Here is a 13,300-nt window from a genome sequence, read left to right as displayed (position 1 = left end):
CCTGGCATTGCATTAGTTTTTGAAAATTGCAAAACAACTTGATCTACCACAATTTTTTCATTCATCATATGAAATTATGGGGTTTTTCTTAACAATAGTAATAATATCTTTTTTCGTCCGAATCGAATGTGCAGTGCAATCAGTTTTCTCCAGTGGTAAGATTACATTTNAAACCCAAGGAGTTGGTTTGGGAATTCCCCCCTTATTTATAAATCCCCAAAAACCAGAAGATCAGAACCCTGTTCGACCATGGAATCAAAATATTTTGGGTAATATCGAACCTACCAACCTTTGTTTATAAATTTTTATCATTTTATTCAGGATAAAACCCATTTTTTAATTATTCAGACGAACCCAATCGACAAACCCAAGGAGTTGGTTTGGGAATTCCCCCCTTATTTATAAATCCCCCCAAAACAGAAGATCAGCACTCTGTTCGACCATGGAATCAAAATATTTTGGGTAATATCGAACCTACTATTCCAACTATTTTTGAAAAAAACCCTTGCTCTACAATGGCCTTCAACGAGGGACAAAAACCAGTGATACCAATTAAAGGGAGACCAAACGAACAACACCTACCACTAAATGGTGAGTATCGACACCAAAAGCCTTTACTACTGGTATTCGGATCGAATGGTCATAGTCCCACTTTTCACCAGTTTCTTTGCTCTAAGTTTAAGATATTTACTTTCGGTTTAGTCTTTTTAATTTTGGCGTTATTCGGGAAGACATTGGCATTAGTTTTAATCGATCTTTCCGTCCAAATATCCTATTTTTATGTATGGTAATATTAGTGAGACCAGTTAACAGAGACAAACATATTCTACCCTTATTACAATGCATCCCACTATGCGAACTTCTCTGTCTCGCCCTATTTATATGATCACGGAATATTCCCGATTATTAGTGGACCTTTCCGTAAACTGCTTGTCCGCTGTATGACTTAGGGCCAGCAGCTGCCTGCTTTCAGATACGTCGGTATCGATCGCCTGCGGCATTCGCTCATAACACCACAACAATATTTTTCCTTAAATACTTATACCAATCAGATTTGAATTCTAATTTGAATCCATGATTAAATTGTTTTTTAGGTGGCTGTTTACGAGCTAGAGGTGCATTTCCAACAAGCATTTGCAACAAATACATAAATTGTTGGGACGGTTTCGCACAAGAACAAACGTGTCCGGAAAATCTACTTTTCAATATTGCTGGATTTTGTGATTACCCTTCTAATGTTAACTGCCAAGGAAGGATATTACAAGGTACGTCGACCATGAGACCATGACGACTATGACAGCTATGTCGTAAATGGGATACTCATTTATTGATAGAGTCATTCATTTGAAGAAAAGAGAATCAAATAAAATTATTGTACCATGTTCTGCAAGGGGTTGTTGATAAACCGTGTGTCTTTGAAAATGAGAGAGAGGAGAGTTCTAGCCAGTACCGTAGCTTGCCCGAAAGGAGCCCTGTATCAAAATTTTTGGGGGTTCTTCTTATCCGATTGTCTATTACCTACATGCAACAGTAGATGACGTATTTCCTGTAACAGACAGTTTACAGGACTTACTGTTTCAGATAGTTTTCGTTAAAAAAATAAAATAAAAAACAAATATGAAAATTTCATATTAATAATATCAAAAACACCACGTTGTTTAGAGGCGGGTCTAAGGGTAAAATCATGGTAGATCATGTAGTGCGAGAGGGAGGAACAAGTAGCTAAAAATAAAACCGTATGGAACCCCTACAACATTTTTCTTTACAGATTTTCCGAAAGTAACAACACCATCCAATGACAACAACATTATCAACAATATTTTACCAAACTTTATCCTTGCCTACCCTTCTACGGATTCCCCAAAGGAAAATAACAATAATTATCAATCAAATGCCTTAAATTTACATGGCGCAGTATCAAATAAGGAAAATACCTCTGAGTTATATGGTCGTAAGTAATTTTAATTAACTCGTGAAACTTCGTAATGAATTAAAGAAGCAGTAAATGTTGTAACTTTTGCTAGCTTTTATTAAAGTGCAACAAGTGTAATATTTGGTTTGTTGGAAGAGTATTATTACAAATTAATAAAAGCACAACTTTTACTGTCTCTTAATTTTTGTGTCTTTTCTTGTTTTGTACATTTTTCTTTTAGAAAATAACAATTTGCAACTAAAGTGTTTCCAACCAAGAGGTCAATTTCCGTCTGAGCAATGTCACAAGTACATCAACTGTTGGGACGGTATTGTGACAGAGGAAGAATGCCCAAAAGGATTACTTTTTTCCCTTAAGGGATTTTGCGATTATCCCAGCAATGTCAACTGCGGTTCGAGGACATTTCCAAGTAATTAGTAAAAAATAAATATTTACCTAATCAAATATTCAATATATACAGGATGTTTATGAAACGTCAATCTGTTAAGGTTTTGCTCGACATTTGATAAACACCCTGTACATCAAACTCTTCAACGTTTCAGATATTCCTTATCAATCAACCGAATGTCCTGGTTTGAATGGTGCGTTTAGAGATAGGATGAATTGTAGGAAATACATTATATGTTCTCTAAATGCAGTTATAGCAAGATACGAGTGTCCTGAAGGACTATATTTTAATGAGGTACTGCTAAAAAATAAACTCTTTGTGTTTTAAATCCTTAATTATTATCATTGTTTCAGGCTATTGGTGTGTGCGATTATCCAGTTAATGTCCGATGTGAAATTAAGTTTTAAATGTTTAATTTGATTTAATATTAGCATTTTTAATGATAGTTGGTAATCTAAAACTAGATTCTAGTAATTATTAAATACATGCGCACCATAATTAGACAAAAAGACAATTATACATATATTCTTGTATCTGCCAGAGCATTACGTAGGACTTTTTTGCAAACGAAATTTATAATGACTATACTTCTTCCAATTTAAATGAAACCATAAAGAAGTAACTTGACCAATAACTACCTACCTTTTTGTCTACAAGAGAGTAAACAATAAGTACGAAACAAAAACTTACAGGAGATACTAAAAGTTAGTACATCTCAATATTAAAATTTATTTGTTGGCAGTTTTGCATTATTAATTAATGGAGACATTAACGTTTCTACTTGATAGACTAAGGGAATGCAAAAAATTAAAATTTTATACATAAAGTTGTTTTACATTTTTGGTAGATATTCTAGACATGTATCCAGAAAATTATACAATGATCGACTATGTAACATACCAGTACATTTTTTATCCTCTTTATAGATTTTTCATGTTTATTTATTCGTTTTTTAAGAGTTCGTCCAGTTTGTCCAATATAAAAAGCGTCACAATTATTGAACTTTATTTGTTACACGCTACTTTTATTCAGTTTGTTAATTTTTTGTTTATTGTTTTTTGTTTTCTGTTAAAAAGTTACTATTTTTCTATTACTGTATTTCATGTTTAACCATCTACGTATACAGATAAGGCCAAAAAGTCCATCGAGCATAGAAATTACCCATGTGGACGTGTACAATATATTTTATCAACCACTTCTATCTGAAAAAATGTCTCTATCTCTTTGAAAATTATCTTAAACCAAACAAACCCTCAAAATCGTTTGAACAAAGCATGGCATGTTTCAAAAGCTTTAAATTGCATTTATTTGACTTATATTACTTTATTATACTAGTTCTTCCCCTTTATCAGTTATCGTGAGCTCGAAACTGTTATCACCATTGCTTCGAATGGTTGAAATTCACTTTTGTGAACAATTTGTGTTAAAAATTGTTTGAAAAATTAAATTTAAAGGAATTGTTTGTAAAAAGGTATGCAACACATCGTACACTTCAGCATAAGAAATTGCTGATACTAACTACGTAATACTACCTAGCCTTCTGGCGACAGCACTCATACATTCTTTTATATATAATACTAAGATGACTGAAGATATTTGTACAAAGTTTTTTCGAAAGATGATGTAACCCTTTGATAATATGCAAACATTCGGTCCTCAAGTCGCCACTACTGTGTACATGTATAACAAGAAATAAATAATTTAATATGCATTTATTAAAGTACTTTCTGTAATGTAAAACATCCCTATACTGGAAATTTTATACTTATCGTTAGAACAGACCGTATTAGGGATAATGTTATGAACCATTACAAGGTACCATAAAAAATAAACTACCGTAGGTAGACTTCAAGCGAGATTTTCAGTCGAGACAATTACACTTTACCTTTTATATACACCATCGCCTACGGCTGTGTTGTTAGGTAGTTTTGCTTAGCACGATATACTGCTGCACAATGACCACAAATTTCTTGAAAATAGAAACAATAAAAAGTAACTTCAGTTTTGCCCACATGTAGTCCCAGGAGATCAACGAACTTTGTAGTTTCGAGATCAAAAATGGACAAAAACTTGAGAATCCTATAAAAGTCAGTTTACAGGAATAACTAGCACCAACATTTACTGTTACATATGGTTTTTAATGATAATCATCATCAGCATCAGCCGAAGGCGCTATTTCATGTCTCCCTATCTTGAGCCAATCTCACATATCTTGACTAGGGTTGCCACCTTTTCATGCTTTACATAAAGTATTTCTCGACTAAAACGTTCAAANGAAACCCTTTGGGTCTAGATACTTGAAACTTTACACAGACATTTCTTATGCACGGTATATGACCTCTAAGAAAAGGTTTTATAAAATTGAACCCCTAATAGGGTAGAAAAAGGATTTTAAAATTTGATGTATCGATAAAAGCACAAAACCACCACTCAGGCAGAAAGCTTAAAATTTTGCAGAGTCCTTATCCTTATCCACTTGAAAAAAGTTAAAACGGTTAAAGGAGGGTTAAAATTTAAATATTACTGCATATTCTAATCGCTTTCACACACTATACACTATAAAATATATTTCCAAATTTCAACCCTCTTTCTGGATATTCGTTAACGGTTCAATGTCTTTATATTTTTTTCACCTTTAAATATGACTGGAATTTTTTAATAATCTTAATCAATGTTAATCTTCAGGCCTAGAAACTCAAAATTTTTCCACATACAACGTAGGTGCTCACTAATAATTTTTTTTTTCAAAATTAAAGCCCTAGAGAATCAGCATAGGGGTTTGCCATATAATCAAATTGTATCACGAGGGTGAAATCGCCAGCAAAGGCTAGTGTTTATACAAATATGTTCTTTAGGTCTAGTATTAATGGATTTTCCTAATTGGCTCATATAAACAAGATGAATTTTGATTTTTTTATTGATTACAATTAATTTATCTATCAGNTTCTTAAAAAATAAAATTAAAAGAAAATTGCTGTGAGAATTGCATTTCAAAAATATTAAAAACCAATGTCATTTTGGAGGGGTGGGTTCAAATGTAAAGCATAACAGACCATATGGTAGAAGGGGTGCCAAGGGTAAAATAAAACAATAAGTTTTATGAACGATCCCCAAGAAGTTAATGTTATTATTGTACTAAAGAATCGACAAAACCAAAACTTCGCTAAATATTAAGGTACTGTTTGTTTTTATTTATATCTAAGGTTTACTGGCTTTTGAGTTAATTATCAAGCTTTGCTAGTGTCTTTTATTGTCAGAATTTTGAGCAGTTTTATGTTTGGGTAGATATCGTCCTCGTAGAAATCACAGAACAATTTTTTCTTTGATCTCCTGGTTCCACATTAAAACCCCAGTGGAGGCAGAAAGACCCAACAAAAGGGAACAAAATCCTGATGCCATCTTCAGATTACGATCTTCTTCTGTAGGTGCGAAGCTACGTATCATAAAATTTTGTACACAGATTGTCAGGATATAGAAAAGGACATAGGGTAAAAAAATTAGTTTTATGTGGTCGTTGATGATTTTTGATACGTATTTAGGATATCAACGCGAATAATACTTTGTAAAGAATAAAGTAAGATGCCAGGAATTCTACTGGCAAAGAGTCTAGACTGAAAAACATTTTGCTCGATGTTCTCCATTAGATAAGTACGCCAGGTACTTTAGACATCTATAGAAGCCGCCAAGCAATTATTACATACCTTTATACATAAATAAATGTATATGTATATAGGTAAGGCAAAATTTTTACAAAGGAATTACGCGTTTCTTTGATGGCATATTTTCTTGTGTTGCCATTCCTTTTAACGCATGTATTTATTGAACGATAAACTTAGTTGGTCTGCATTTTAAGCTTAACGCTGACTAACCCCTAACTCTCCAATCCAAGACTAATTTAGAAGAACTTATGCAAATATGTCAAATGTGAAGGCATTGTAGACTTAAGTTAAGTAGATGATGTTAATATTGTTAGATTGTGGTTTCTCGGTTTTTGATGAGTGCATCACTTTGATTGCATGGGGATCCCATGTAGGAACTACCAGAGTTGACGATCTGGTGAATTTTAGCCCAACATTAGGTTCTACCGTTTGAAGTTCCAGAAACTAAAACTTCAGAAGCTAAATGTCGAAGTATAAGGGAATACGGTCTACTGAATAGTGCTTGTCTTTCTATTCACTACAAAAATCATTGCTTTGTCCAAAATTATAAACACTCCGTATTCATATAGACTAATAATTCTGAATCCAACAAGTATTCTCCTTAATTTATTTGTAATGATTCGAATTCTTTTTATAACTACATGGATGTCATAAAACAAAGAAAGTTCGTAATGCCAGGTCTAAAGGAGGATTTCAAGGATTACATTTTGCTTCGTTTTGCTTTCGCGTATGTCAAGTTAATTTATGATTACGATTAGTATCAGGCATTTTTTTGACCTTGTTCCAAGAATTAACCTTTTCTTCTTTGTATAAACCTGTTTACGTGTAGGCAATAGGATGATCAGTTGAAGAATTAAAATTCATTTGCGAATATGCAACAAAAAGAAGAGTAACTAATAAAACTAAATTAATTTCAATTCGACGATGTTACACGGACTTTACATACCCATACATATCCAACATAATAAATTTAGATAAACTAAAATTACGCAGGTACTTTGTTTAAACATTTTTAATTGACTTGCTTTGCAGTCTTTTTTTAATGTTTATGATTTAGAAATAAGCCGAAATGAATGCACTGTGAAACTATAAAGTATAAACATTATGAAAAAACAATGGATAGAACTTTTAAGGTCCTATCAACTCTCCAGCCTTTGTTTATAAATTGGTATTTTTTTGTTATTCAGGACAAAACCCATTTTTTAATTATTCGAACAAAACCAATCCACAAAACCAAGGAGTTGGTTTGGGAATTCCCCCCTTATTTATAAATCCCCAAAAACCAGAAGATCATAACCCTGTTCGACCATGGAATCAAAATATTTTGGGTAATATCGAACCTACCAACCTTTGTTTATAAATTTTTATCATTTTATTCAGGATAAAACCCATTTTTTAATTATTCAGACGAACCCAATCGACAAACCCAAGGAGTTGGTTTGGGAATTCCCCCCTTATTTATAAATCCCCCCAAAACAGAAGATCAGCACTCTGTTCGACCATGGAATCAAAATATTTTGGGTAATATCGAACCTACTATTCCAACTATTTTTGAAAAAAACCCTTGCTCTACAATGGCCTTCAACGAGGGACAAAAACCAGTGATACCAATTAAAGGGAGACCAAACGAACAACACCTACCACTAAATGGTGAGTATCGACACCAAAAGCCTTTACTACTGGTATTCGGATCGAATGGTCATAGTCCCACTTTTCACCAGTTTCTTTGCTCTAAGTTTAAGATATTTACTTTCGGTTTAGTCTTTTTAATTTTGGCGTTATTCGGGAAGACATTGGCATTAGTTTTAATCGATCTTTCCGTCCAAATATCCTATTTTTATGTATGGTAATATTAGTGAGACCAGTTAACAGAGACAAACATATTCTACCCTTATTACAATGCATCCCACTATGCGAACTTCTCTGTCTCGCCCTATTTATATGATCACGGAATATTCCCGATTATTAGTGGACCTTTCCGTAAACTGCTTGTCCGCTGTATGACTTAGGGCCAGCAGCTGCCTGCTTTCAGATACGTCGGTATCGATCGCCTGCGGCATTCGCTCATAACACCACAACAATATTTTTCCTTAAATACTTATACCAATCAGATTTGAATTCTAATTTGAATCCATGATTAAATTGTTTTTTAGGTGGCTGTTTACGAGCTAGAGGTGCATTTCCAACAAGCATTTGCAACAAATACATAAATTGTTGGGACGGTTTCGCACAAGAACAAACGTGTCCGGAAAATCTACTTTTCAATATTGCTGGATTTTGTGATTACCCTTCTAATGTTAACTGCCAAGGAAGGATATTACAAGGTACGTCGACCATGAGACCATGACGACTATGACAGCTATGTCGTAAATGGGATACTCATTTATTGATAGAGTCATTCATTTGAAGAAAAGAGAATCAAATAAAATTATTGTACCATGTTCTGCAAGGGGTTGTTGATAAACCGTGTGTCTTTGAAAATGAGAGAGAGGAGAGTTCTAGCCAGTACCGTAGCTTGCCCGAAAGGAGCCCTGTATCAAAATTTTTGGGGGTTCTTCTTATCCGATTGTCTATTACCTACATGCAACAGTAGATGACGTATTTCCTGTAACAGACAGTTTACAGGACTTACTGTTTCAGATAGTTTTCGTTAAAAAAATAAAATAAAAAACAAATATGAAAATTTCATATTAATAATATCAAAAACACCACGTTGTTTAGAGGCGGGTCTAAGGGTAAAATCATGGTAGATCATGTAGTGCGAGAGGGAGGAACAAGTAGCTAAAAATAAAACCGTATGGAACCCCTACAACATTTTTCTTTACAGATTTTCCGAAAGTACCAACACCATCCAATGACAACAACATTATCAACAATATTTTACCAAACTTTATCCTTGCCTACCCTTCTACGGATTCCCCAAAGGAAAATAACAATAATTATCAATCAAATGCCTTAAATTTACATGGCGCAGTATCAAATAAGGAAAATACCTCTGAGTTATATGGTCGTAAGTAATTTTAATTAACTCGTGAAACTTCGTAATGAATTGAAGAAGCAGTAAATGTTGTAACTTTTGCTAGCTTTTATTAAAGTGCAACAAGTGTAATATTTGGTTTGTTGGAAGAGTATTATTACAAATTAATAAAAGCACAACTTTTACTGTCTCTTAATTTTTGTGTCTTTTCTTGTTTTGTACCTTTTTCTTTTAGAAAATAACAATTTGCAACTAAAGTGTTTCCAACCAAGAGGTCAATTTCCGTCTGAGCAATGTCACAAGTACATCAACTGTTGGGACGGTATTGTGACAGAGGAAGAATGCCCAAAAGGATTACTTTTTTCCCTTAAGGGATTTTGCGATTATCCCAGCAATGTCAACTGCGGTTCGAGGACATTTCCAAGTAATTAGTAAAAAATAAATATTTACCTAATCAAATATTCAATATATACAGGATGTTTATGAAACGTCAATCTGTTAAGGTTTTGCTCGACATTTGATAAACACCCTGTACATCAAACTCTTCAACGTTTCAGATATTCCTTATCAATCAACCGAATGTCCTGGTTTGAATGGTGCGTTTAGAGATAGGATGAATTGTAGGAAATACATTATATGTTCTCTAAATGCAGTTATAGCAAGATACGAGTGTCCTGAAGGACTATATTTTAATGAGGTACTGCTAAAAAATAAACTCTTTGTGTTTTAAATCCTTAATTATTATCATTGTTTCAGGCTATTGGTGTGTGCGATTATCCAGTTAATGTCCGATGTGAAATTAAGTTTTAAATGTTTAATTTGATTTAATATTAGCATTTTTAATGATAGTTGGTAATCTAAAACTAGATTCTAGTAATTATCAAATACATGTGCCCTTACACATATTAAATTTTAATTTGAAATAATTAAATAAATATTATGCAATAAATTAAACATCAAAAAAGTGAATGGCATTTTTATTTAATTAAAACAAGTCAAGAAAAGTAAGTCTTTAGAATTTATAGAAGCATTACAGCAAGTTTCTTGATAGAACAAACTGTTTTACGCCAGATATGCAAGGAGACTTCAACGGTAAGTTAAGACAGAAACCTCTCATACTTGTGTATACTAAACACGACATTTTGTTAAAGGATTCGTTTTCAGCAAGTAGATATCCACACAAGTGGACCTTGTTGAAAAATACGTAATCCTAAAATGTAGCATCGTGCTACAGATGGCGTTCACTGTGCCGTTTGTAATATTTTCTAAATAGTTTTAATTTAAATAAAATAATGCAATACTAGTAAAATTTAAATTAATATAATGAAAATTTATTAATTTAAATACGTGTATATATATGTACAAGTGTATAAAATGATTATTATCAACATACAGCCGAAACCCTTTGGGTCTAGATACTTGAAACTTTACACAGACATTTCTTGTGCACGATAAGTGAACTCTAAGAAAAGGTTTTATAAAATTGAACCCCTAATAGGGTAAAAGAGGGAGTTCAAAGTTTGATGTATCGATAAAAACACAACACTAACCACTCAGGCAGAAAGCTTGATATTTTTCACAAACACTCCTTATTTATTTATTAAATGTAACTGATTTAACAATTAATTCATAACTGGATTATTCCGTTTATTATTAAATAACAAATTTTGAATTTTGTTGATGAAAAAATCAGTTATTTAGATAGTCAGACAGGACATAATGTGGACATGANGTGTCGCTCCCGCAGTACAATTCCCGCAGTGCCCAGCCTGGTGTGTTTGTGAATAGCAATGTAACAATTTACTCTTCTTCTTCCTTGCTTTCTCCCATCACTTGGAGTCAGAAATCCGTATTCTTAGACGCCAGGACATTCTGTTCTCGGTTGTTGTGTCTCCAGCTGTGTCCTTTCCAAATCTCTGATAACGATTGACCACCACGTAGTTGGCGCACCTCTTCGTATCTGAAATGACCAAAGCTCCGCCATTTTTTCCACAATAGGACCAATTTTAAGGAAGCCTTCTAATGTGCCCATTGCATACTCCATCAAGCGTCGTCACTCCTGTTCCCCACTGTAACATTTTCATCTCGTTTGTGTGCATCTTTTGTTCATGATTTTTCTTGACAGCTTAGCATTCGGACCCCATATGCATGGAGACTTCAACGGTAGGTTAAGACAGAAACCTCACATAGTTGAGTGTACTAAACACAAGATGTAGTAGTAGGTTGTTAAATTTGGTTATGCTTATATATTATATTTTCAAATACGTTTTAAAAAACTGTCTCGACTAAATCATAATCATTATTTACAGCTGCTATTTGTTGTTAGATGCAAATGTTAAATTTAATCTGTTCTCATCAATTTAAAATCGTCAAGATAAGCTTGCGGTGTTTTTAGGGTTTTGTACGTCCGAATAAAGAACTGAACCCTTATTATGTAAGATTATTTGTGTGTCTGTCTGTCCTGTGTCACAATCAATTTGCTCCAAACTTGTTTCTGTGACCCAAACACAGAAGCATAACGTAAATAAATTAATTTTGAACATGGGGATCATTTTTGGAGGGCCAATAGGAAATTAAATAAAAAAGTTTCGCAAACTGTACCGTGTCAACTGCGGTTCGAGGACATTTCCAAGTAATNTAAGTCTGAGAAGGTCGCAATGGACGATTAACTTTGACCGTTTGAGGTTCCACAAAGGAGCGCATTGAAATTCCCGTGTACGGCGTACCTACATGTGCATAAAAAGTTATTAAATCCATACGTATATATTATAACCGCATTGTCTTTCTTCGTTTACAAGTTTATATATTCCATTTGTATAATAATGTGCCTATATAATGCCGAGGAAGTGAAAGAAAATTTATAACGGCGTACGAAGGAAGCAAGAAAAAAAAAACGAACATTATTCGAAGACATGGTGTCTCTCAAGGTCCCTCGACGAGATCATCGTTTCTCCTCCGCCCGTGCGACCTCATAAAATTCTCTCCGTGCCCGTTAAAATTATATTCTAAAATATTCTTGTCAATTCACTTTCACTGAACACACCCAGCGACAACGACGACAACGTTTGTGTAATTCCTCGAGCTGAACGGAGCTGTAAGGCTTTTAACGTTCCGCGATTGGTAACGAGTGCGGAATGCGTTTACATAAATACGTGTGTGTTTAATACACATAGTCGCTGACGCATTTACCTTCATCTTATTCCGGTATTCAAGCAGATCTATATTTATAGAAGTTATTACTTTAGTAATGACGCATTTTACTTTTCCAATAGGCACTACAGCGCCCCTTATTGTCCTCTAGTTTATGAAAAAGTTCATATGGAGCTGCGCCCTTCACAGTTCCAACGGCTTACTACTTCTTCCTTGCCTTCTCCAATCACTTGGAGTCAGAAATCCTCGTTCTTAGACGCCAGGACATTCTGTTCTGGGTTGTCTGTGTCTTCAGCTATGTCCTTTCCAAATCTCTGATAACGGTTGACCACCGTACTACAGCGCCCCTTATTGTCCTCTAGTTTATGAAAAAGATACAAAAATGTTCATATGGAGCTGCGCCCTTAACAGCTCCAACGGCTTAGTGATTAACTATTGATCGCATGCACGCATTCGAAGCTGCACTGTCGCTGTATCGTTCCCGCAGTACTACTCCCGCAGTGCCCAGCCTGGTGTGTTTGTGAATAGCAATGTAACAATTTACTCTTCTTCTTCCTTGCTTTCTCCCATCACTTGGAGTCAGAAATCCTTATTCTTAGACGCCAGGACATTCTGTTCTCGGTTGTTGTGTCTCCAGCTGTGTCCTTTCCAAATCTCTGATAACGATTGACCACCACGTAGTTGGCGCACCTCTTCGTATCTGAAATGACCAAAGCTCCGCCATTTTTTCCACAATAGGACCAATTTTAAGGAAGCCTTCTAATGTGCCCATTGCATACTCCATCAAGCGTCGTCACTCCTGTTCCCCACTGTAACATTTTCATCTCGTTTGTGTGCATCTTTTGTTCATGATTTTTCTTGACAGCTTAGCATTCGGACCCATATACGATTCATTTGCGAATATGCAACAAAAAGAAGAGTAACTAATAAAATTATTGTAATTAATTTCAATTCGACGATGTTACACGGACTTTACATACCCATACATATCCAACATAATAAATTTAGATAAACTAAAATTACGCAGGTACTTTGTTTAAACATTTTTAATTGACTTGCTTTGCAGTCTTTTTTTAATGTTTATGATTTAGAAATAAGCCGAAATGAATGCACTGTGAAACTATAAAGTANAGGTTTCTTCAAAGAAGAATCTCTTTCAGGCCACATATGCATGGAGACTTCAACGGTAGGTT

At 34.2% G+C, this 13,300-nt stretch overlaps 1 protein-coding gene across 2 annotated transcripts; it reads left to right on the top strand.

Annotated features, from left to right (window-relative positions):
• Positions 1-9,926, top strand: LOC108738787 (probable chitinase 10). 2 transcript variants are annotated; one of them, XM_025974657.1, is made up of 8 exons: positions 1-155; positions 7,168-7,308; positions 7,388-7,630; positions 8,134-8,304; positions 8,808-8,990; positions 9,193-9,381; positions 9,515-9,654; positions 9,714-9,926. In XM_025974657.1, the coding sequence occupies exons 1-8, from the start codon at positions 77-79 to the stop codon at positions 9,765-9,767; spliced, it is 1,200 nt and encodes a 399-aa protein (XP_025830442.1). In that variant the 5' UTR covers positions 1-76; the 3' UTR covers positions 9,768-9,926. The 2 variants fall into 2 exon arrangements, with proteins under 2 accessions (XP_025830442.1, XP_025830443.1); XM_025974658.1 differs by lacking the exons at positions 7,168-7,308; positions 7,388-7,630; positions 8,134-8,304; ... (2 more) ...; positions 9,515-9,654; positions 9,714-9,926 and adding exons at positions 349-591; positions 1,095-1,265; positions 1,769-1,951; ... (1 more) ...; positions 2,476-2,615; positions 2,675-2,808 and having other exon boundaries at positions 3-155.
• Positions 9,927-13,300: the final 3,374 nt, after the last annotated feature.

This window comes from Agrilus planipennis, unplaced genomic scaffold (genome assembly GCF_000699045.2).
Source record: "Agrilus planipennis isolate EAB-ADULT unplaced genomic scaffold, Apla_2.0 scaffold197, whole genome shotgun sequence".
NCBI classification, from domain to species: domain Eukaryota; kingdom Metazoa; phylum Arthropoda; class Insecta; order Coleoptera; family Buprestidae; genus Agrilus; species Agrilus planipennis.
This window is presented reverse-complemented; position numbering and strand designations above follow the sequence as displayed.

Coding starts and splice junctions, on each gene's coding strand:
- LOC108738787 (XM_025974657.1), top strand. CDS start 77: ATGGGGTTTTTCTTAACAATAGTAATAATATCTTTTTTCGTCCGAATC. Junction 156..7,167: donor GCAATCAGTTTTCTCCAGTG/GTAAGATTACAT, acceptor TTTGTTATTCAG/GACAAAACCCATTTTTTAAT. Junction 9,382..9,514: donor CGGTTCGAGGACATTTCCAA/GTAATTAGTAAA, acceptor TCAACGTTTCAG/ATATTCCTTATCAATCAACC.